The sequence below is a fragment of the Polyergus mexicanus genome, unplaced genomic scaffold (genome assembly GCF_030449975.1).
Source record: "Polyergus mexicanus isolate NDT 795.1 unplaced genomic scaffold, iyPolMexi1.0 SCAF_4, whole genome shotgun sequence".
NCBI classification, from domain to species: domain Eukaryota; kingdom Metazoa; phylum Arthropoda; class Insecta; order Hymenoptera; family Formicidae; genus Polyergus; species Polyergus mexicanus.
In genome coordinates this window covers 4,549,165-4,571,858 of record NW_027223324.1, presented here as the reverse complement: position 1 = coordinate 4,571,858, position 22,694 = coordinate 4,549,165, and the positions used below count along the sequence as shown (strand labels likewise).

The 22,694-nt window shown below is 32.3% G+C and overlaps 3 protein-coding genes across 4 annotated transcripts; all 3 read left to right on the top strand.

Annotated features, from left to right (window-relative positions):
* The first annotated feature begins 615 nt into the window (after positions 1 to 615).
* LOC138932508 (forkhead box protein C2-A) lies at positions 616 to 2,141 on the top strand. The gene is made up of 2 exons (XM_070294418.1): positions 616 to 1,576; positions 1,805 to 2,141. Exons 1-2 carry the CDS (start codon positions 944 to 946, stop codon positions 1,994 to 1,996), a joined length of 825 nt encoding a protein of 274 aa, XP_070150519.1. The 5' UTR covers positions 616 to 943; the 3' UTR covers positions 1,997 to 2,141.
* Positions 2,142 to 3,219: 1,078 nt separating this feature from the next.
* On the top strand, positions 3,220 to 5,707 carry Gmd (GDP-mannose 4,6 dehydratase). The gene is made up of 7 exons (XM_070293994.1): positions 3,220 to 3,482; positions 3,717 to 3,959; positions 4,046 to 4,238; positions 4,317 to 4,549; positions 4,646 to 4,861; positions 4,963 to 5,031; positions 5,387 to 5,707. The coding sequence occupies exons 1-7, from the start codon at positions 3,417 to 3,419 to the stop codon at positions 5,447 to 5,449; spliced, it is 1,083 nt and encodes a 360-aa protein (XP_070150095.1). The 5' UTR covers positions 3,220 to 3,416; the 3' UTR covers positions 5,450 to 5,707.
* A 930-nt stretch (positions 5,708 to 6,637) lies between these two features.
* On the top strand, positions 6,638 to 14,137 carry Cenb1a (Centaurin beta 1A). Of its 2 annotated transcripts, XM_070294426.1 has the most exons (13): positions 6,638 to 6,778; positions 6,958 to 7,015; positions 7,258 to 7,316; positions 7,733 to 7,906; positions 7,988 to 8,632; positions 8,726 to 8,905; positions 8,986 to 9,092; positions 9,159 to 9,342; positions 9,438 to 10,356; positions 10,474 to 10,573; positions 10,654 to 10,774; positions 10,846 to 11,015; positions 13,079 to 14,137. In XM_070294426.1, exons 1-12 carry the CDS (start codon positions 6,726 to 6,728, stop codon positions 11,012 to 11,014), a joined length of 2,769 nt encoding a protein of 922 aa, XP_070150527.1. In that variant the 5' UTR covers positions 6,638 to 6,725; the 3' UTR covers position 11,015; positions 13,079 to 14,137. The 2 variants fall into 2 exon arrangements, with proteins under 2 accessions (XP_070150527.1, XP_070150526.1); XM_070294425.1 differs by lacking the exon at positions 13,079 to 14,137 and having other exon boundaries at positions 10,846 to 13,051.
* Positions 14,138 to 22,694: the final 8,557 nt, after the last annotated feature.

Sequence of the window (22,694 nt, the reverse complement as noted above, 5' to 3'; positions counted from 1 at the left end):
ATTTATATTATATATAATTGACACATTTTGTACTTCAGTATATATAATCGTTCGTATGTATGTGCCTAATTTATATTTCTTCTAGTTTTTTATCTCTTAGACATATTGTTAATAAAAATGATTTATATTTAATAACGCATGTAAATATAAAAACTAAATATGTAATTTTGATGATGTTACACTCAAATTATTAAATTTGTTTTATTGATTTTTCATTAGCTGGATACATGTATGTTATTAATAGGCATGTATATGTTATTAAATTGATTAAAATATATGCTTAATCAACGTAAATGATTTTTATATTAAATTATATATCTCTTCATCGATCGTAAATAATATCGGTTAGCAAGGAAGGAAGGAGCTTCCGAGAAACCGTTGGGCTTCGATATAATTACCGCAACGCTGTTTGTATATCGGCGCGGTTACTGCCAGCGTGGGTGTTGAAACGGCATATGTGTAAACAGCAATAAAACACGTAGTGCGGTCCCGGATAGGTAACCGCCTCCCCACGATAGCGTAAACGGGTGTTCCCTGGAAAACCATCGATGGGCGGGGTTGGACCGACTTTTAGATTCTCGTGTCAAATTAAACATCCTTCGTTGGAGAACTGGAGTCGCGGCGAGTCTATGCCCTAATCGACAGGGTACCGTTACATGGTCTCTATCAATCTGACGACGATTACATCAGTGCAAATTTGTTCATCTTGTTTTATACAGCAATAGAAAATATTTTGAGTAAAATTTAACGGAGTACTTTTCTTTTATTGCGTATTAATAATTTTTTTTACGGTTATTAAAATATATATATATATATTAGGCTGTAGTATTCGGTGAAATTTTCAACATTTGTCGTTAAAAGAGAAAAAAAACAGAAGCGAGAAACTACGGGATTTTACAAACCGATCCGCTTCTTTCATCCTGGATACTCGAAAGGATTTGCGATGCAGCCAAGCGATTATCCCATTCAGATTCAAAGTTTCCTCGAGGATGCGAAAAATCATGGATACCATTCACATCGATGTCAGGAGTACTGGTGGATGTTTCCGACTGATGAAACATTATCTGAGACGTGCACGATGAAGCGTATCTACGGATTTACGAACGTCGTCGTTCCGGGGATGTTGCGCGCTGACATTTCCGGGCCGGTCTTCTGTCAAGCATCGAGCTCTTGGTCAACGTCTGCAATCAGTTACAAAACCCCGTATTACGAGAAGCCCCCGTATTCTTATATTGCCCTAATAGCAATGGCCATCAATTCGTCGCCGAAACGTCGACTGACGCTCTCCGGAATTTATCACTTCATCATGGACAAGTTCCCTTATTACAGGGAGAATCGGCAGGGCTGGCAGAACAGCATAAGGCACAATCTTAGTCTGAACGATTGCTTCGTAAAGATTCCGCGAAATAAAATGAGCGTGGACAATGACGAAGAAGATCATACGGCTGGAAAGGGAAGCTATTGGACGCTGGATCGATCCGCCAGTGAGATGTTCGAATATGGCAATTATAGACGAAGGAGAACGAGACGACAGCGGACCTTTGCTCAAGAGAAGCAGAAGTCTGCGGAATTGTCGGTATGAAGAAATTATTTAATCTTCTGGGCGCGATATTACTTAACTTGTTGAGATACATACTAAACGCCGTGTGTTTTCTTTGATATTTGAAATTAGGCCTTTTGACAGAATACATAATATTTAGATATTTAAATTATAAAAATGTTATTTAAATATTTATATCATAAAAATACAAATTTAGTAACATGAAATGATTTTATGATACTGAAACGTGAGCTTGAATTACAGGTGTCGGCCGAATTTTTACCCAACTTGGAAAAACGCCAAGAGAAACTTCAGCAACAAAATAAAATTAATGAGGTAAATGAGGGAAACGCTATGATAAAAGATAACAAAACCGAATATACGGGTTCTCCAGGACATATTGCCAAAACAGTGACATTTAGCATCGACAACATTCTACGGAAATTTACAAGATAGTCGCAAATATATTTTAGTTTTGCGACATATATGTCTTTTATTAAAAAATGGCTTTGGTATCATTAATATATTAATAATAATACTCTCTCTTGACATCACATACATAAACGCAAACGCATACACACACATGCACGCAATTAATAAATTATGAAATAATACTCCATATTAAAAAAAAAAAAAAAAAAAAAAAACACCTTTCTACGTCTATAAATTATGTGTATTTCAGGTAATGTAAAGTAGTTATATTTATTATAAAATGTTGTGTATTCTAGCATTCAGATTAATTTATTTGCATGACATTGTAACAGAAGTTAGAAACATTAATATATATATATATATATATTTCAAAAAATCTCTTACTTTCTAAAATGATAAGCTTTAAGCTGTAGAAATATAAAGGAATAATTATTTATCCATAATTTTAATATTTGTATGTAAACAATAATTTGAAAAGAATTATGTCCGAGTATCCTATCTCCAAACCATCGATCCATTTTGATAGGTATATCGATATAGAATGAAATGAAAAAATATTTTGTACGAATAAAAAATCGCAGAATGTATATATGTGATTTGTAAAAATATTGATAATATTCATACACCTTGATATGTTTCACATATCACAGGCAATTACCATCTACGAGATTTATATATTGCGGTTGACTACAAATGAAATAACTAAGCACAAATGTATTATAAAATATACTTTGCAAAGCATTCATATGTAGATATAAGTAAAAAGAATGCTGCAATATGGAATCCGTGTTTATCATATTATCCATATATGATGCTAATGTATTTAAATATTAATATACAAAAAAAAATCAACCATTTATTCATTTAATACGAAGAAGATAACAAAATATGGTATCCTATACATTAGACATTTGACTGATTAATTTCTTTATACATATCTATTATGTATCTAATATAATTAAATATGTATTTAATGGATAAAAATAAATTTACATGTGTAAATGGATTACAATTATGCCAATCGCATATTTTATTTTTGTTATCTTTGTTTTGGTTCTTTTACTATATATTTTATTCATTAGGTATAAATTTTAAAGCATGTAAAGCACACTTTATAAGAGATTCTAATATAAATAAAAATTACAAAATTATAATTTAAATTAAATAAAGAATTTAAAATTTTGAAAATCGAACAGAGTCGATAGTATCGACTAGCGACTATCGACTCTAACAATACTGAGGGGGAGGGGAATGAACGGCGGGCTTATCTAATCTTACTGCCTATTGCCTATGTGTTGAAAATGGATAGGGCATGATAATTATCGCGGTTCTTTCTCTGTACTAGTTTTTTTTTTTAACCGATAAACGTTATCGTTATTGGCAATGATTTGATGCAATAGACCGAGTATTCAAAGTGAACCTTTGTTGGTTACGTGTTGACAACATGACAACCGACATGGCAACCGGCAATGGTAGACGTGTCGCTTTGATAACAGGTATTACGGGACAAGTAAGTCAAATTTAATATACATTTAATTCCAATTCAATTCTTTATGTAATACTGCATTTTATAACAGAAAGATAGAGAACAGTGTTTCAATTTTTAAAATATGATTTTCTTTACTAAATATATTTTTTACTACTTTTATCTTTTTTATACTACATCTATATTTTGAGATATAATAGTATAATTAATAGTATAATTTTGTATTTTTTGCATCTCTTTTATTATTTTTCATTGTAGGATGGCTCTTATTTGGCAGAATTTTTACTGGAAAAGGGATACGATGTGCACGGTATTATCAGACGTGCCAGTTCATTTAATACTGCTCGCATTCAGCATTTATATGAAGACCCGAAATGTCATCGCCAAGGTAAAATGAAGCTGCATTATGGCGATATGACTGATTCCAGCAGTTTAATTAAAGTCATTAGTGCAGTACAACCAACAGAAATTTACAATCTTGCAGCACAAAGTCATGTTATGGTTTGTATATTGTATCAAATACATATATAATATTCACAATAAATTGAAATTAAATTTGATATTTTCTATTTTATTTTCATTCATAGGTGAGCTTTGAAGTGAGCGAATATACTGCAGAAGTGGATGCAGTAGGAACAGTAAGATTATTAGATGCAATACGTACGTGCGGCCTGGAAAAATCTGTGAAATTTTATCATGCATCAACTTCTGAACTTTATGGTAGAGCAGTAGAAGTTCCACAAAATGAAAAGACACCATTTTATCCACGTTCTCCATATGGTAATTGAAAAACGAAAGAAGCGTACTCACATTACATACATACATTACATATATGTAAATATAATTCCAAAATTTTAGCTTGCGCAAAGTTATATAGCTTCTGGATTGTTGTAAATTATAGAGAAGCCTATAATATGTTTGCTTGTAATGGCATATTGTTCAATCATGAGAGTCCACGAAGAGGAGAGAACTTTGTCACGAGAAAGGTGACTAGGTCAATAGCAAAAATACACTTGGGTCTGCAGGATGTGCTTGAATTAGGAAACTTAGATGCAAAACGAGATTGGGGCCATGCCAAGGATTATGTAGAAGTTAGTAAAGTAGCATTTTATAATAAATTAAATATTTCAAATTTTTAGATATACATATATAATTTATATTACACATAATATTACATGTATGTATAGGCAATGTGGTTAATGCTCCAACAAACACAACCAGATGACTATGTCATAGCAACGGGAGAAACACATAGTGTGAGAGAATTTGTAGAAACAGCATTCCAGTATATAGGTCGTACAATTAAGTGGGAAGGCAAAGGCATAAATGAGACAGGGCAAGATGCACAAACCGGTCAAGTATTAGTTCGCGTAAATCCAAAATACTTCCGTCCAACAGAAGTGGTAAGATATTATAATTGTTATATAAATTAGATGAAAAATCGAAAATAAATTTCATTGCATGGATTATATATTTAATCTTTTTCTTTTCTTTTTTCGGGCAGGATGTACTTTTGGGTGATGCGTCAAAAGCAAGAAACAAATTTGGATGGAAACCAACGGTCACATTTGAGGTAATTTTCTATATTTATTTAATGCATTTATTTATTACAATTATCTAACCCTTTGTCTCTTGGAGAATCATATATACAAATTTATAATTTAGTTCGGAACTAAAATTTTTTGATACATATTTTTATTATATTAAATATAACTATTTAATTTGATATATTGATCTATGAATCTTGTCTCTCTTCGATAAATATAAATGTTTATTTAATTTTATTTATGAACTTCTTAATCACTTTCATCTTCAACTTAAAAGAGAAAAAAGTAATAAGAGTCAAAGGGTTATAATATTCTATTCTATATATTATATATAAATTTATATATAAATTGATAATACATATACATATATATATATTGTAGGAACTTGTAAAAGATATGATGGACTCTGATTTAGAATTAATGTCAAAAAATCCAAATGCTTAATAACATTTTATATTTAAATTGTGATATGAAGAAGTGCATTTTTCTAATGTATTTTGTTTCTGTGAAATGGCAATATTTGAAAGTATGTCTATTTTGTAAATATTATACAGATATTTTTAATGTGTTTTTAAAGCTCTTTGAAAAGTAGGCAAATTCTTTTTTTTTGAATAATATAATCTAATAATGATAATATAAACATATTTCGAGCATATATTATGTGAAACAATCAAGAATATAATTATATAAATATTAAATATATATATAGCAAAAGAGAGAGAGAATGACATAGAGAGCTGATGATTCATATTAAAATGAAATAATAAAATAAAAATCTTTTAATTAAGACACATGAAAAAACATATTATTTCTGATAAATAATATATTCTTTTGAAGTCTAACAATCATTCCTTCCAATCTATATCTAATCTTATATTATTAGTTAAACTTCTTTACTCTGAATCTACCCTTAATCTCCTCTTTTATTTCACTGGCATGTATAGAATGAAAATGTGCGTTTTTTTTTGTTTTTTTTTTGTTTTTTTTTTTTGTTTTCCCACTCTATAGATGAACACATGATAGGTATAGAATAGAATTAGAAAAAAGTTAAAATCTAACCGAACAGTGTAAAAAAAATTGCTCAAATAATACTTAAATTATAAATAATTTCTCTGTTAATCCGCTTGTGTTATTGTATATTTTGATCTGCAGAAATATTGAAAAAATATTCAAATTTTATATTATAGCAAAATAAAATTTATTTGAAATTTAATTATATATTATATATTATATAGGATGTAAATGTATATGAAAATAAATAAAGGCCTATCCAAACGGATTTGCACAGACGCATAACATATGCATAAAGAAATTGATTGGTCCATACGCGAATGCATAATTGGAAATGGACCAATCAATTTTCTTCAATGATGCCAAGTATACAAAATTTTCGATGCGCATGCGCTTAAAGGACAAAGAGACTTTATACGTCAAATATACTTTTGTGGGAGCACATTTCAATACATATGTATAGAGTTTAATGGTCCAGTCATCTTTTTACGTATTTCTTGTTTTTTACTTCTATGACGCGGACAAACGCTTGACAGAACAAGTGAGTTTGTTCTACACGAGTGCGCGCGCGTACAATTTTCATTAATTGCACTTGGACTGCTAACCCAACGTGTTAATTTCATGGAAAACATCGCGTGTACGACATTTCGAGATTGCAGTACAACGGACGAAGCTGCATTCAAAGATCTCGAAAAATCTAGAGTACAAAATGAAGCCTTTGATCGAATTCGAAGAATGTTTACGAGATACTCCGAAATTTCGGTATAATCTCTTTTATGCTTCCTTTAGTCTAATTATAATTTCTTTTATACAAAGAAAAACTGATAATTTGTATTATATATAGTTTTTTAAATATATTTACTTCATGTAAATTTTTTGTAGATAAAATTATATAAGAAATGAAAACACATATATTTTTTAAAATAATATGAACTTTGTAGATTCTGCATCGAAGAGGTGGAGAAGAATATAGATCAACTTGAACAAAAATTAGATAAGGTATTGTAAAATATACAATGATGCACAAGCCTGTGTTTTATCTGTACTAGTTGAATTTTTACAGCATAAATTTTTCATTATTCAATGATGATAAGAAGTAATATAATCAATGCATATAGAAAATAAAAATAAGAATATATATGTATATAATGTATAATATAAAGAAAATATTTTTTTATTTACATAATTATATTTTATTATATCTAATGATATGTTATTTGCTTTATTTTCATTATTTATAGGTATTAAAGAATTGCAGTCTAACCATCGACACTGGGAAAGCCTTTGTTGGACAGCAAAAGTAAGATTGATATATTTATTTATGCTTCAACTATTGCATCAATATTATAATTACTACATAAAATGTATTTTTAAAAAATTGAAAATTAAAAATTGGAAATAGATTTATATGAAATTATGAATATATATGAATACTATATACAAATGTTTTACATATATATTTTTATATCGTTTTATAAAAAAGAGATTAAGGACAAATTATTAAATTAACAAATAATATATTGAACAAGATATAAGCAAAATAAATATATATATATATATATATATTATTTTGCATAATATATTTGAAACATGCTCATATCGCCAATTGCTAACATAAGAAAAATTATTTAAGATTAATATAATTTACTGTATTTTTTTTCTTATTATATATTTTTAACAGCATAGATATTAATGATGATTCTGTCTTTTTAACAGTCAGTTTGCTAATAGTCTATGGGAGTTATCTATATACTTTAGCGATGATCCTGAGATAATGGCATTCTTAAATAAACTTATTCATGCTTTACAAGAAATGAACAAGTATCATACTATTTTGTTAGACCAAGCTTCTAGGACTGTGATGAAAGATCTTAATAACTTTATTAAAAGGTGAGCTCTCCTGCACATATTATCGCGTTAAGTTGACAGATGACTGATTTACACCAAATTTTATCTCGCATACTTTTCCAGTGACATTAAGAGAGTAAAAGAGTCTCGGCATTACTTTGAAAAAATTTCAGGCGATCTCGATATTGCGCTAAATAGAAACTCTCAAGTACCGAAATCTCGGCCTGCAGAATATGAAGAAACTTCGAATATCCTGTCGGCCACTCGATCGTGTTTTAGACATACTGCGTTAGATTACATTCATGTACTGACGATGCTGCAAGCACGCAAGCGACATGAAATATTAGGCACGTTGCTGAGTTATATGCATGCATGTATTACTTATTATCACCAAGGTAGCGATCTCGCTCAAGATCTAGATCCATTTCTAAAAGATCTCGATGAAAACTTAGTTAAGATGAGAGGTGATTCAAATAAGCTTGAAAAGGAAATGGAAAATCGGCATATATACGTTAATAATCGAGATCTGATCCCTTCTCCGGTACCTGGCAATCCAAAAATGGAAGGATACCTATTTAAAAGAACCAGTAATGCTTTCAAAACCTGGAATAGGAGATGGTTCTGCTTAAAGGATCATCAATTGGTATATCGAAAACGAACAGGTGATGAAGATTATACAATTATGGAAGAAGATCTACGATTATGCACTGTAAAACCTGTGGTCGATTGCGATAGGAGGAATTGCTTTGAAGTTGTAAGTCCGACAAAGTAAGCGTATACATTTTATGTTTTCATTTTTCTGCAATGATAAAAAGAGAGTTTGGTGGATATGAAAAAAAACACTTGTTTTCTAATTTATAGAAGCCATATGTTACAAGCAGACAGCGAAGAAACATATTTGGCTTGGGTGACTGCGATGCAACAAGCTATTGGTGCTGCCATTCAGAGAGGTATGAGTATAGGTGCTGGCGTTAATCCACATGAATCGCAATCGCGCGATAACAAGGGTCCCGTGAGACGATTAACAAGACCGAAATCGAGGTGATTGATAAACCTTACATGCCATTGATTTATGTTGAAGGGACAAACCTATTTTAATGAAAATTGCTTTAACATTTTAGAGTGTGGGAACAGTTATTAAAGATCTCAGGTAATGATGTTTGTTGCGATTGTGGTGATGTTAACCCAAGGTGGGCCAGTATCAATCTAGGCATTACACTTTGCATAGGTAAATATATTAACATACACTATTATTTATAACATCGTACACCTAATATCTTTGGTATTTGTACAGAATGTTCTGGTGTACATAGAAGTCTTGGGGTACACTATAGCAAAGTTCGCTCCTTGACTTTAGATGATTGGGAACCAGAAATATTAAAAGTGATGGCGGAATTAGGTAATTCTGTTGTAAACAGTATATATGAGGCTCTACCTGTACCTTCCGACATTATTAAAGCTACACCAAAATGCAATAGGTATGCAATATTATGGTGAATTGATTATTTCTTAACAAGTAAAAACTTAGCAAAAATAAGTATATTAATAAAATATTTACATCTTCTCTTTCTAGTAATGTTCGAGAAACTTGGATAAAATTGAAATATGTAGATCGTAAATTTGTAAAATCTTTGACTGACGTGATACCAACCGGGCATCACGCTAGTCGAGAGCAAACGCATTTTCGAAAATGGAGCGTGCGTAAGTTACGTCGTAGACCACGCAGTTGTGATAAGATCGATAGTAATAATTGTAATAAAACGTCAACATTGTTATCCGTAAAGGAAGGCCATCATTCAACGAGTTCAGATGATAGCAAGCACACGTCGATCGATAGTTTGAATTCCGTTGGAAAAGCGAGGAAGACTGAACGGAATTCAATAAGCTCGGATGATAGCGCTAACGTAGATTTAAAAAATAACTCCACTCTCTATGGAAAGATATTGAATCGTTCGCAAAACGATCTGGATGATGGTAATAAACATGTTAAGAATACTGCAACTTGTGGAGAAGCTGCGAGCAGCGAACTGATGCAAGATACTAATTTGGTAGAAAGCGAACGGAAAGTAAATGTATCGACAACTGATACTAGCACGTTTTCAACCGGTGAATCGGATGACAATTCCAGCAGACACACCGATGATACCAAAGACGATAATAAAAATGTTTCGAAAAATACAGAGCTTAAATCAGAGAAGCATCGCAATGAAAAAACAGAATCGGATATATTAATGTTTGGTTGCGATGTACCAAAACCGATTATGGACGGTAATCTAGAATTAAGCTCTGATCAAGATTCGACAGCTGGCGAAGACGAGGAATTTACCGACGAAGAAGATATTGAAAATCTGCATCCTGACATACTGCTTTACAAAGCTGCATTGGCACACAATTTGCCTGTAATGTGTGCAGCATTGGCGGCCGGTGCTGACAAATTATGGTCCAATGTTAATGATAAAAGTCGCAGTGCATTGCATCAAGCAATAATAAGTGTATGTACCAGAATCTTTCTGTAAAACGTTGTATTATAATATTATTTTTGTTCAATTTTGTACAAAACCAGCTGCAAAGTATAAAAATGATAACAATCCCGCGTTTTTGATACACAGGGCTCTGTCATGTCATGTGAATATCTTCTTTTGAATGGTGCACAAATCAATTGTCAAGATGCCGAAGGAAAAACACCATTGCATTTAGCAACAGAATTAGGTATATGCTAATAAATTATAAATTATTTTTTTACATTTCTGGAATACTACAATCTTATATGAATGTATTAATATTTACAGGCCATACTGCACAAGTGTGCTTGCTTCTGAAACATCGTGCTAATCAGCACATCAAAGATGAATATGGGATAAAACCCTTGTCGATTGCTGTAAAAGAAGCGAATGCTGATATCGTTACCTTGTAAATATCTTGCAAGAATTGATTTAGAAATATTAAAATATTTTCTTCTATTGCATCGACATATATTTCAGATTACGACTTGGCCTACTAAATGAAGAAATGAAAGATTCCGAAATAGGCGTTACCGGTGATGAAACATTCAATGACGTCGTTCGTGATTTCAGTCAGTTGGCTTGCTCGCATCCAGAACGACTGCAACGTCGAAATGAAATCACGAATCTGCAGCATATGTCTGAATGAGGTTTTTACATATTCTCATATAGCTATTCACAAAGATTTACGCGCGCGAACAAATATCTGGTACATTACAAATGCAAAAGTTCAAATTGTCGCAAAATAGTGATCAATCATCACATAAATATAAGTGAAAAACAGATATCTAGAATCGTTTCATATAAAAATATTATCAAATATATTCATTCTTTTTACTCATGTAGAAAACCAATTAATTATCTTAACATTTAAAATAGCCCCATTATATTATCTCAATTTCTGAGAGATATAATCTTTATTATTATAATATCCTTAAAGATAATTCATCAATTATAAAGTTTCAGTTCCTTTTCATTTATAATTTTTCACTTGCAGAATATAAAGTAAGATTTCATAAAAATTACACACAAGATTTTATATCTATCAGATTGTAGTGCAAAAAAAGAAACATTTTTTGTGATTTGCTGCTAATTCCATATCTCGCATGAGATATTGCACATCTTCAAAATACCCAAGAGCAAATATAAAATATCAACACAGATAAAATACGCATTACATATGAAAATACATATAAATATGCAAGAATATTTTCCTGAGTCGCGTTACATCGAAAATTTTATTATTATATGATAAATGTTGAAAATTATATATATACATAAATGGCCTAATGAAGGATAGAATTCTAAGACAGATTTTCTTATGCATATATTCTTATATTTTCATATATCAGTATAATTATTATTTGCAATTTAATTCAATGAAGTTGTTCTACAAATCATGTGTAGAGAGTAGCATGACAAGAACATAATGAAAATCATTATCTTGTTACAAATATATAGCATGTCAATGTTGCTTATTAAAATACCATGTAGTATATAATAAGCATACTATATAATTAATTATAAATGCTTTTCAAAAAAGACAAAATATCTTTTTGTCTATTTTATTGTTAATCTATATGTTATATAACGAAGCATAAATGTAAGAGAAGTGTCAATTTTATTGTCAAAAATTTCCATATGTGTACATAAAATGTGAAAATTCTTGATCTGATTAATTTCTACGTATTTTCTAATATAAACAATTCAATTTTATATAGGAAAGACTTGTATAGTGCAATTGCACAGGAATACGGAATATATCATGAAACTAAAGAAATTAACCGAAATTTTAATCAAATATCTATTTCTTGACTTGATCAAGAGAATAAGCAACGCAATATCATTTGCATGATAGTATATATACATAAATATTTGCCAATGTTTTGTATTATATACATATATGCATGTTTTTTTTTATGCATTTATATTTATAATTAACATAATAGTATGTAAGTAGGATACATAATATACGCGAACACATTCCTAATACTGTATCAATTTTTATGTAACAGTTACATATGAGAAAATACAATCCTCATTTGTATTGTTTAAACTGTTAACTCTTGTTAACAAGAGTTTTAATTAAGAGAAAGTAATTTATAGTAATTATTTTCTTAATTCAAACTCCTGTTTTTAAAAAGTATTATGGATGGCCGATAAAAAAGATGTAACATTTCATGTGATCTTTGACATGCGATCTTTGACATTTAATGTGATTTCAATGTTATTACCGATTTATTTGTATTTACTACACAATGTTGGGAAAAACGCTCGAGTCGCGCAAGAAAGAAAGAAAAAAACCAATTAATATGAATAAAAGATAAATATACATTTTAAATTTTGATAAAGATATACGGCAATATGACGCGCAGTTTATATATTCACACACACACACACACACACACACACACACACACACACACACACACACACACACACACATAGCGACTTTTACAATTTGATAAAAGAATTCTATTTCAATGATCTTTTCTATTACTTTACAATCATTATATATACCTTTTCATATATATGTATTTAATGAGAAAGAGTCTCTATGCGCGAATGCATATTCATATTTTGTACTTATAAATTATATGTACCTTTTTGTAATCTCTGCGGATGTATCGTTTTTGTAAATTATAAAAAAATATCAAGCGACTCGATTTATTGCTAATTAAAAAATATTGTACGAATTAATATTTTTTTACAGTGTTCATAAATTCGCCGATATGCGTAAGTTTGTGCAGGATTCATTTTAAAAAATTTCTTGCCACAATGAAGAATCTTGTTAGAATTATTCGAATTCTATTCGGCTACGTATATGTTTTTAATTCTACATTGGGTCGGTTTGAAATTTTAAAGCGACATAATTCGTAATATGATTTGCATGGAATTGAGAAAAGAAACCAAAAGAATTTTCAACAAATAAAGAAAAAGAGAGAGCAGAGAGATATGGATATATATACTATAAATATAAAAACGTGTGATTTAGCAATGTATGATATCGTATATATAAAATTTATATAAAAATGAAAATTGTAGTCTTATAAAAATTTCTCGCCTGTTACATTTACGTTCTATCATGTCCTTTTAGTATCAGGAGACACACTTCTCACCCTGGACTACAATAGCTATGGAGTATGTTATTAACTGTTCCTCCAATGTCCACCCTTGCATAATTTGAAACTCGTTATTCGATTCCCAAACTAAGCATGTTTCTTACGAAACAAAAAAAAATGCATCGTCAAACAGACCTCTTTTATATTGAAAGGAACGTAAATATCGCCGACTAAGAAATCATTGATAAATGTGTCAGCGTCAAGAGAAAAAAACAACTGTTTTAATTTTAATGAATTATAGTTTTATTTTTTTATAGTAGTAGAATTATACTGCTTTTCTTAATTATGTTTTTATAATTTTGTTTTACCGAGAAACTTTTAACAAGAGAGACATTAATTAATCGATGTAAAGAAAGCGAAGAAGAGAAAGTAAATAAAAAATTGTCACTTTTATCCTTGTACTTGGAAAAATCTGAAATACTTCATTTCAATTGAACGGGTGTCAATGCTTCATCATCGCGGTTATCGGTTATCGAGTGCGTGCATGTCACGCATGCACGAATGTATCAAACAAATTTATCAACCAGTCTCTCTTCTTTCTGCTTTGTTTCAATTGCAAGATTAAGGGACGCGCGATTCATCCTCAACATATAAATTTAATATTCATAATTCCATTAAATATTGTGCATGTATCATCTATATATATCACGTTGAGAAATTTATAATATATTATATCGATGATAGAGAAATATAATATATATATAATATATATTTAATATATCTTATAATCTTTTTTCTCCTATACTAAAAATGTTACATGTTTATTATTTTAAATTCTTTCAATTAAAAACAAATGTAAATATAAAAATATCTAAACTTTTTAATACACAAGCAAACGTGCATTCAAGGGAGACTTTGGCAGATCTACGCATTCCCTTTTGGAAAATGCGTAGGTCGACTGAAGAAATCGCCAAGCTATATATATATGTGTGTGTGTGTGTGTGTGTGTGTATACATAATCGCTAAGTTTGATATCGTGTGATATACTGACGGAAACTTTAATGACCCAAATAAAAAGTGCGTAGATCCGCAGTTCTCGCGTTTCATGTATTCGCGTTGGTCATAGAAAACTGAAAGAGTTTTATATGCGTAAGAGGAGTAATAAACGCACGACGCACATCGGTTTACGCACAATTATGCCGCTCGTCCGGCTCCCAATAGAAATGTGTGTTGCTTATCGACTTTCATAATATGAATCGTGTTAACTGCTGTAATAATACGCATTGGGCTCAAGTTTATTTTTCGGCGTCATTGATCCGTTATCCATTGCGTGCCGCATCCGATTTTGTTCGATTCTCTTCCCGTTTATCTTCTTCAGCGATAAAGTCATAAAAGTGATTTAAGAGCAATTTTAGGCACGTTTTTTCAACACCGACATTATCATATAAAAAAGTTTACATTTTTATATATATATCGATATACAACATTGAATCGTTCAATTACATTGTTGAAATCTTTTAAATTACAGTACAATGTTTTGTGAAGGAGATGATGGACAGTTTCATGAGAGTAATAAATGATCATGGGTAGTTTGACAGTAATTGCGAAATATCTCAAGATTACAATAATATTGCACAATGTATTTACAATGCGTCATCTTGCAATGAAATGTTTCAGCAATGTGTTTCTGTGATCTTATATACTGTAAGAAAGAGAGAGAGAAAGACCAATATACGATAACCCAACGTGCGTAATCGGATCTCTTTTTCCCAAACTACCACATCGACTATAATCTCATATCGCTCTAGTTTTAATATTCGTTTAATACATGATATCTGTGTTTACTATACGCGAACGCATCGCGGGAAATACACAAATTTTTAACGAATCAACGGCACCGATAAATATCTCAATGAGACCGATAACGCGATGTCTTAATGAATCCAAATCGAAGAAGCGATAATTAAAACACGGAGCATATGACCATAAGTTAACAGAATTACTGAAGAGATATTTCATATCCTCGTCTTTTGTGATATTATACATCGTCATTTTTTAAATCCCAAATAACCAAATCTGTCGAAAGCAAATCATGCCAATCTGCTATCAATTATTATCAGCGAAAAAATTACAAACTTGATACAGTGGCTGTTATTATCGATTAAATCGACAAATTAATGTCAAAAATCGAGCAGAGCCTGCTCACAGAATACGACAGCAGATTGATGGCAGAAACAGAGCAGAATCAGCAGTTTATTACGAAATATTACAAAATTGAATATTTTTTGAAATAGTATCATTCGCTTAAACCTATGCAGCGCATTATTCGCTAATCTATACCCGTATTCAGGTTTGTCATGAGCGTATATAATGCCTGCAAAATGCAATCAATTGTGTTAAATTAAGAAATTAGTTGTAAGAACAATTAATTTTTACATAGTAATTTTAATTATACTGTAAATGGGAAAGAAAATAAAGTTGGAGTTTCTAAAATATCAAATTTGAAGTTTTTATTTGTATTATCTTTCTTGTCTATCATGTTCCTGAAATCTCGGAATTTTAATTTGTGTAAGTATCGGCGGGGCCAAAGATTGGCCCTGCAGGGAGAGTTTTTTAGCGGGTGCGAGTCCCGCATATCCCACCGGGCCGGCCGGTGGGAATGCATAATGCATTTTTCTCTTCCTTCGGAAAACAAAAAAAAAAAAAAAATCCTAATATTTTTGCGAATTTTGAAGCTTTGAATTTTAGTTTGTACCACCTCTTTGCTCATTATGTTCTCTTAATACTTTTGTAGATTTCAAAGCTTCAAATTTTTGCATCTTTAAAATTTCAGTTTGTGCCACCTTCTCGCTGATTATGTTCTCCTAATATTTTGCGGATTTCGAAGCTTTAAATTTCTCGCTCTCTATGATTTAACTCTGCGCGACCTCTTTGCTTATCATGTTATCCTGATACTTTTGCGAATTTCGAAGCTTTAAATTTCTCGCTCTCTATGATTTAACTCTGCGCGACCTCTATGCTTATCATGTTATCCTGATACTTTTGCGAATTTCGAAGCTTTAAATTTCCCGCTTTCTGTAATTTAACTCTGCGCGACCTCTTTGCTTATCATGTTATCCTGATACTTTTGCGAATTTCGAAGCTTTAAATTTCTCGCTCTCTATGATTTAACTCTGCGCGACCTCTTTGCTTATCATGTTATCCTGATACTTTTGCGAATTTCGAAGCTTTAAATTTCTCGTTCTCTATGATTTAACTCTGCGCGACCTCTTTGCTTATCATGTTATCCTGATACTTTTGCGAATTTCGAAGCTTTAAATTTCTCGCTCTCTATGGTTTAACTCTGCGCGACCTCTTTGCTTATCATGTTATCCTGATACTTTTGCGAATTTCGAAGCTTTAAATTTCTCGCTCTCTATGGTTTAACTCTGCGCGACCTCTTTGCTTATCATGTTATCCTGATACTTTTGCGAATTTCGAAGGTTTTAATTTCTCGCTCTCTATGGTTTAACTCTGCGCGACCTCTTTGCTTATCATGTTATCCTGATACTTTTGCGAATTTCGAAGGTTTTAATTTCTCGCTCTCTATGATTTAACTCTGCGCGACCTCTATGCTTATCATGTTATCCTGATACTTTTGCGAATTTCGAAGCTTTAAATTTCCCGCTTTCTGTAATTTAACTCTGCGCGACCTCTTTGCTTATCATGTTATCCTGATACTTTTGCGAATTTCGAAGCTTTAAATTTCTCGCTCTCTATGATTTAACTCTGCGCGACCTCTTTGCTTATCATGTTATCCTGATACTTTTGCGAATTTCGAAGCTTTAAATTTCTCGCTCTCTATGATTTAACTCTGCGCGACCTCTATGCTTATCATGTTATCCTGATACTTTTGCGAATTTCGAAGCTTTAAATTTCCCGCTTTCTGTAATTTAACTCTGCGCGACCTCTTTGCTTATCATGTTATCCTGATACTTTTGCGAATTTCGAAGCTTTAAATTTCTCGCTCTCTATGATTTAACTCTGCGCGACCTCTATGCTTATCATGTTATCCTGATACTTTTGCGAATTTCGAAGCTTTAAATTTCCCGCTTTCTGTAATTTAACTCTGCGCGACCTCTTTGCTTATCATGTTATCCTGATACTTTTGCGAATTTCGAAGCTTTAAATTTCTCGCTCTCTATGATTTAACTCTGCGCGACCTCTTTGCTTATCATGTTATCCTGATACTTTTGCGAATTTCGAAGCTTTAAATTTCTCGCTCTCTATGATTTAACTCTGCGCGACCTCTTTGCTTATCATGTTATCCTGATACTTTTACGAATTTCGAAGCTTTAAATTTCTCGCTCTCTATGATTTAACTCTGCGCGACCTCTTTGCTTATCATGTTATCCTGATACTTTTGTGAATTTAATGTCAAGAAATGCCGTTTCAAAAAATCCAAGAATGAGAAATTGGCAAGAATGTATCAAGAAAATGTATGATTAACAAAGAGGCGTATATGGGACGATAAGATGTGTGGAATTGGAGAGATATTTTCAATAAAGAGATATTTGCGTTTTGTATTATTAATACAGTTTATTAGATTTTTAAAAATTACAAAATATATTTTACACATTATCGATTCTTTTGTACATATATATACATACAGCGGTATACATAATTCTTTTCCATTTTGCGTTTTATTGTCGGTGTTTCATCAAATAATAAAATAAAATTATTTAGAAACAAAAATAGCGCGTTAAAGTTTTAGAAAGTACATTAAATCTATCGGATATCGCAATATATGTAAAATAAATTCATTTTTGTTAAATGAATTGATCGCTTTCGCTCTTACGCTACATTTTTCACACGCACACATACATACGCAATCATTTTTATTATTATACAAGAATACATACAGGCGTAATTTTATTACATATATGTATATATGTATATATCAGATATCGGAATGCATTATGCATGGAATACTGATTTAGAAATTATCTTCAAGTATTAAAAATATTTAGTATTCGAAGATAATTTCTACATTAATATAACTTTATTATATACATTTGTGTGTAAAAATGGATTGATCGCTTTTGCTGTTATAATCACATTTTCCACACATCACACGCAGACTCATTTTTATTATTATACAATAATGCACATAGGCGCATTTTAATACATATATATATATCGGGTGTCGGACGCAATCGCTTTCGCTGTTACATTACATTTTATACACACACGCACGCATATAGTTATTTTTGTTATCATATACAATTTTATTATTATATACAATAATATACACAGGATTTATTATGCGTATGTACAATGAGAGAAAAAGGTTGTTAACTTGACTAAATGCTCTAATTAAATTCAACTGATTATTATTTCCTTAATCGAAATATTTAAATATTTTAAATACGACCTATTAAATCTAACATGACGCATTTGACTTAAATACTTAAAATATTTAAATTAAGAAAATGGTAATCGATTGAACGCTCTTAGTCAAATTAACAACTTTTTTTCTCAGTACATATATCGGATAGCGGACGCAATCGCTTTCGCTGTTAACTACACTTTGTACACACATTCATATGCAGTCATTTTTATTATTATACAATAATACATATTTTATACTAAGATATCTTAAAATGAATTTGTCGCTCGCTAATAATAGCGGTCGTCTTGCGCTGATGTTTCACGGCGGCAGGCAGTCTACGCGCGCGCACGCTCTCGCGATGTTTATTCTCTTTATTAGAATCATTAATAGAACACAAGTAGGCTCACGAGAGCGTATACTCATTCCACGCCGGCGTACACGCGCGTAACGTGTACGTATGCGTGTATGCGAGGCCTCTATAAAACATAATTTAGATCTACGCATAGCTTCTACACATATGACGTTTTCAACAATCTCGTCCGAGTAACAAAGCAACAAATAAACTATAATTTTTTATTAATTTACAAGAAATCGTCTTTAAAAATCTGAGGAATATGTCATGAAAATTTTACGTTGTGTTAAATGTATAAATCCTTTTTCCTTTCTTCTTTTCCAGAAAAGGAGCTACCAAATCAGCTGTGAAAGAGAAAAATTACTTCTAATTCTTTAATGTTTTCTTCAGAATTTGCCGATAAGATAAGAAAGTCTTGTGCGAAATATTATATATAACACGCGCAAAAAATATATATATATATAGTTTATACAATTAAATTGACTAGCGGACGCCGTCTTAAATGCATAGCAAATTTTAATATCTCAGAGACCATGCGATGGGGCGATATATCCTTAGTACAGGGATACTTGGTATCTACTAATCGTCGTGCGATCGATTTATCAAAATCGGCAGATCGTACTTTACACGTTTATCTCCTTGGCATCGTAAATAGAGACGATTTCTCTTTAATATGCGTCGAAAATTTGCACGCTTACGTTATCGAGTAATCGTTCATTTATTCATCCTCGGAGCGATGATAGAACGACAACGAATATTTGTAAACACGTATGTCGCAACGTTGACGCATAGTTCACGGATCATAGAACAAAGTATCAGAAGGTATAAGCTTTTATTTAACTTTGATTTTATTATTCTAAATGAAAACTTTAGAATATACTGTTAAATGCATTTATAAAATATATGAATCAATTTTTAAACGTATTTATTCTATCCAAAGCATGTATGACACGTGCGTTTTGACAAATTTGTCGTAAAAGAGTAGAGATAATTATGTAAATGTGTACCCGTTGATATACAGGAAATATAGGAAAATATTATTAGAGAGATGGGAAAAAAATCGTCAGAATTAAAAATTTGTCTCTTATTTCCTAATCTTTTTCAAATGCGTAAATAATTACGCAACACGTGGTGATGTGTTTATCACCATGTGACGTCGTTGTATCGTATATGGAACGTCAACATGTGTCAGAGCAACAAGTTACGAAGCCCTAGTTCGTGGATCGCCAATGGGAAAAATAAAACGATAATTCGATGTTATTGATACCCTATTAACAACGGGGGCTACAATCCATCGGGTTAGTGTTTGTCTTCGCATGCTCGATCATGATTAAACGAGCGCGATAAACAAATTCCACGTTCATTTAGGCGATTGAGATCTTCGCTGAAGATGGCTCGTTAAAAGGGACATAATTTATCTTCCTTATTGTGATATGTGATGCGAGAAAAAAACAGTACTACATATATATATATATATCGTGTTAATCGGAGAAAACTTTACCGTGTAACTTCTGAGAACTCGCGACATCACTAATATGCTAAAATACTTCCAATCTTATTCATTGATTCATGAAAAAAAAAATTGCACGACAAAAACGAAGCGATCTTCATCGGGAAAAAATTGAGAGCAAAAGATTTTCGTTTCGAAATAAATTTATTTTTGCACAAAATTCTCTCTTTCGTTTAATTGTCAAATCTATCGATCTTATGTTAATTAACCATCTTTTCTATCATACTATCGCGAATAACGTGTTCGTTCGTGAAATCGGAGCCGCGGAAGGAATCGGCAGGCAGGTGATAACAAGAAGAGGAAGCGCGCGATAGAAGGGAAGATGAAGGAGGAGGAGGAGGAGGAGGAGGAGGAATTCGGCGAGATGCAAGGCGCAAGAGTCATCACCACCGTCGTACAGGACGTCGTAATTCGACAGGAAGAAACGACGAGATGCTGGAAAAGACGATGCTTCGTGACAGAGATGGTCGTCGTGACGACGACGACGACGACGACGACTGTCTGCCGGTGCCGGGCGATTTGTGCGTCTAGACGCGTCCTTGTACGCATGTTACGGTTGCGGCGTTGATTCATCGTAACGGATTTAGACCAACTTACGCGATAGGCGTGTACATCGTTCCGATGAGCGATAAATGTCGCAGACGCTTTCATACGAGGGACAAGAGCCCGCCGTTTACGAATACATTGTAGGTGCCCGGAGCGAAATTCGACGAAGTCGCTTCGCGACAAGTTTCAATGGATCGCGTACAAAAATAGAGAGAATATATCGCTTAATTAGAGATTTGATAAAAATCCCCGACATGCTGTGCAGTATATAATTTGATTAGTCGAGGGGTTTTATGGCAGAGGCGTATCCGGAATTTTTCGAAAAATGTGACATCAAAATATCATAAATTTTTTTTAAATGCGATATTAAATGTGATATTAGTATTTCTAACGCCTTCACATTCAAAAAATACAAAAATTACATTCGTATGTAATAAAAATAATATATAGAACAATATTTTTCCGGAATGTCAATCTATCGGGTGATGGATGCGCTTGCAAAAATCTCGAAAAATACACGAAAAATTTACGAGATCGTCTCGGGAAATCCCCGGCGTCTGAAAATATCACGAAACTGAATACTCTCGAGAGATATACAAACGGCGCGCAAACGCGGAACCGATTATATTATTTCCAGCCCGCGAAAAAGGACAGGGCGAGTCACTCCTAAAGGAAACCGATGAGAAATGACGCGACGCGTGCGGGATGCGGGGACGAGATAACGCGCGTCGACAACTTTAGGATTGTCGTCTGCGCGGGCAAAGAAGAGGTGTTACTGCTCTCGCGTCTCGCCGGTTCCTTAAGAGACGGTCGTACTTCGCCGGTCGTAATCATCGTTGTACCGGCGACGGCGACGGCGACGCCGACGTCGTCGTTTTCTTCGTCTTCGGATCTCGTGTCTGTAGGCGCCGCGGCGTTTTCGACTGGCTCAGTAAATACGCGTAAATTCCATCCCGTGTTTTATTAAACGATCTTCCGTCGTTCATTTTATACATACACACCGGAGACAGAGAAAGAGAGAGAGAGAGAAGGATATATATATGTGCGTGTGTGTGTCGCCTTACGTTTGATTTGTTTTTCGCATCGAATAAATGTAGCGCTTCTCTTTCGGCCGCTTCTTCGGCGACGCCGACGCAGCATAATTGATACACTTCGACTTCAGCAATAATAACAACATCATTCATTATCTGTCGCGAAGTACGGATAAGTGAATAGCTTTCGACGCTCAAAATAATCTCGGCTTATACACGTATAGAAAGCACGACATATATTGCGAAGTTTAAGATGTTTAATCGCTTCACCAAATAAAAAACTTATCAATTAATATCAGATTTGATGTTTTGACATCTTATGTCACTTTAGAATGTTATATGGTATTTTTTCTTTTATAGATAAAGAGATGTTAAATGCGTAAAATGTCTGAGTATATATATATATATATTTACTTCAATCAAATAAGCTATAAAAAATTTATCAGAGAGAGAGAGA

What these genes read in the sequence shown, in the direction of transcription:
- LOC138932508 (XM_070294418.1), top strand. Translation starts at nt 944, where the DNA reads ATGCAGCCAAGCGATTATCCCATTCAGATTCAAAGTTTCCTCGAGGAT. An exon ending in AGAAGTCTGCGGAATTGTCG is followed by an intron (nt 1,577 to 1,804) that starts GTATGAAGAAAT and finishes CTTGAATTACAG; the next exon opens with GTGTCGGCCGAATTTTTACC.
- Gmd (XM_070293994.1), top strand. Translation starts at nt 3,417, where the DNA reads ATGACAACCGACATGGCAACCGGCAATGGTAGACGTGTCGCTTTGATA. An exon ending in CAGCACAAAGTCATGTTATG is followed by an intron (nt 3,960 to 4,045) that starts GTTTGTATATTG and finishes TTTCATTCATAG; the next exon opens with GTGAGCTTTGAAGTGAGCGA. An exon ending in ACTTCCGTCCAACAGAAGTG is followed by an intron (nt 4,862 to 4,962) that starts GTAAGATATTAT and finishes TTTTTCGGGCAG; the next exon opens with GATGTACTTTTGGGTGATGC.
- Cenb1a (XM_070294426.1), top strand. Translation starts at nt 6,726, where the DNA reads ATGAAGCCTTTGATCGAATTCGAAGAATGTTTACGAGATACTCCGAAA. An exon ending in CGAGATACTCCGAAATTTCG is followed by an intron (nt 6,779 to 6,957) that starts GTATAATCTCTT and finishes TGAACTTTGTAG; the next exon opens with ATTCTGCATCGAAGAGGTGG. An exon ending in GAAGTTGTAAGTCCGACAAA is followed by an intron (nt 8,633 to 8,725) that starts GTAAGCGTATAC and finishes TCTAATTTATAG; the next exon opens with AAGCCATATGTTACAAGCAG.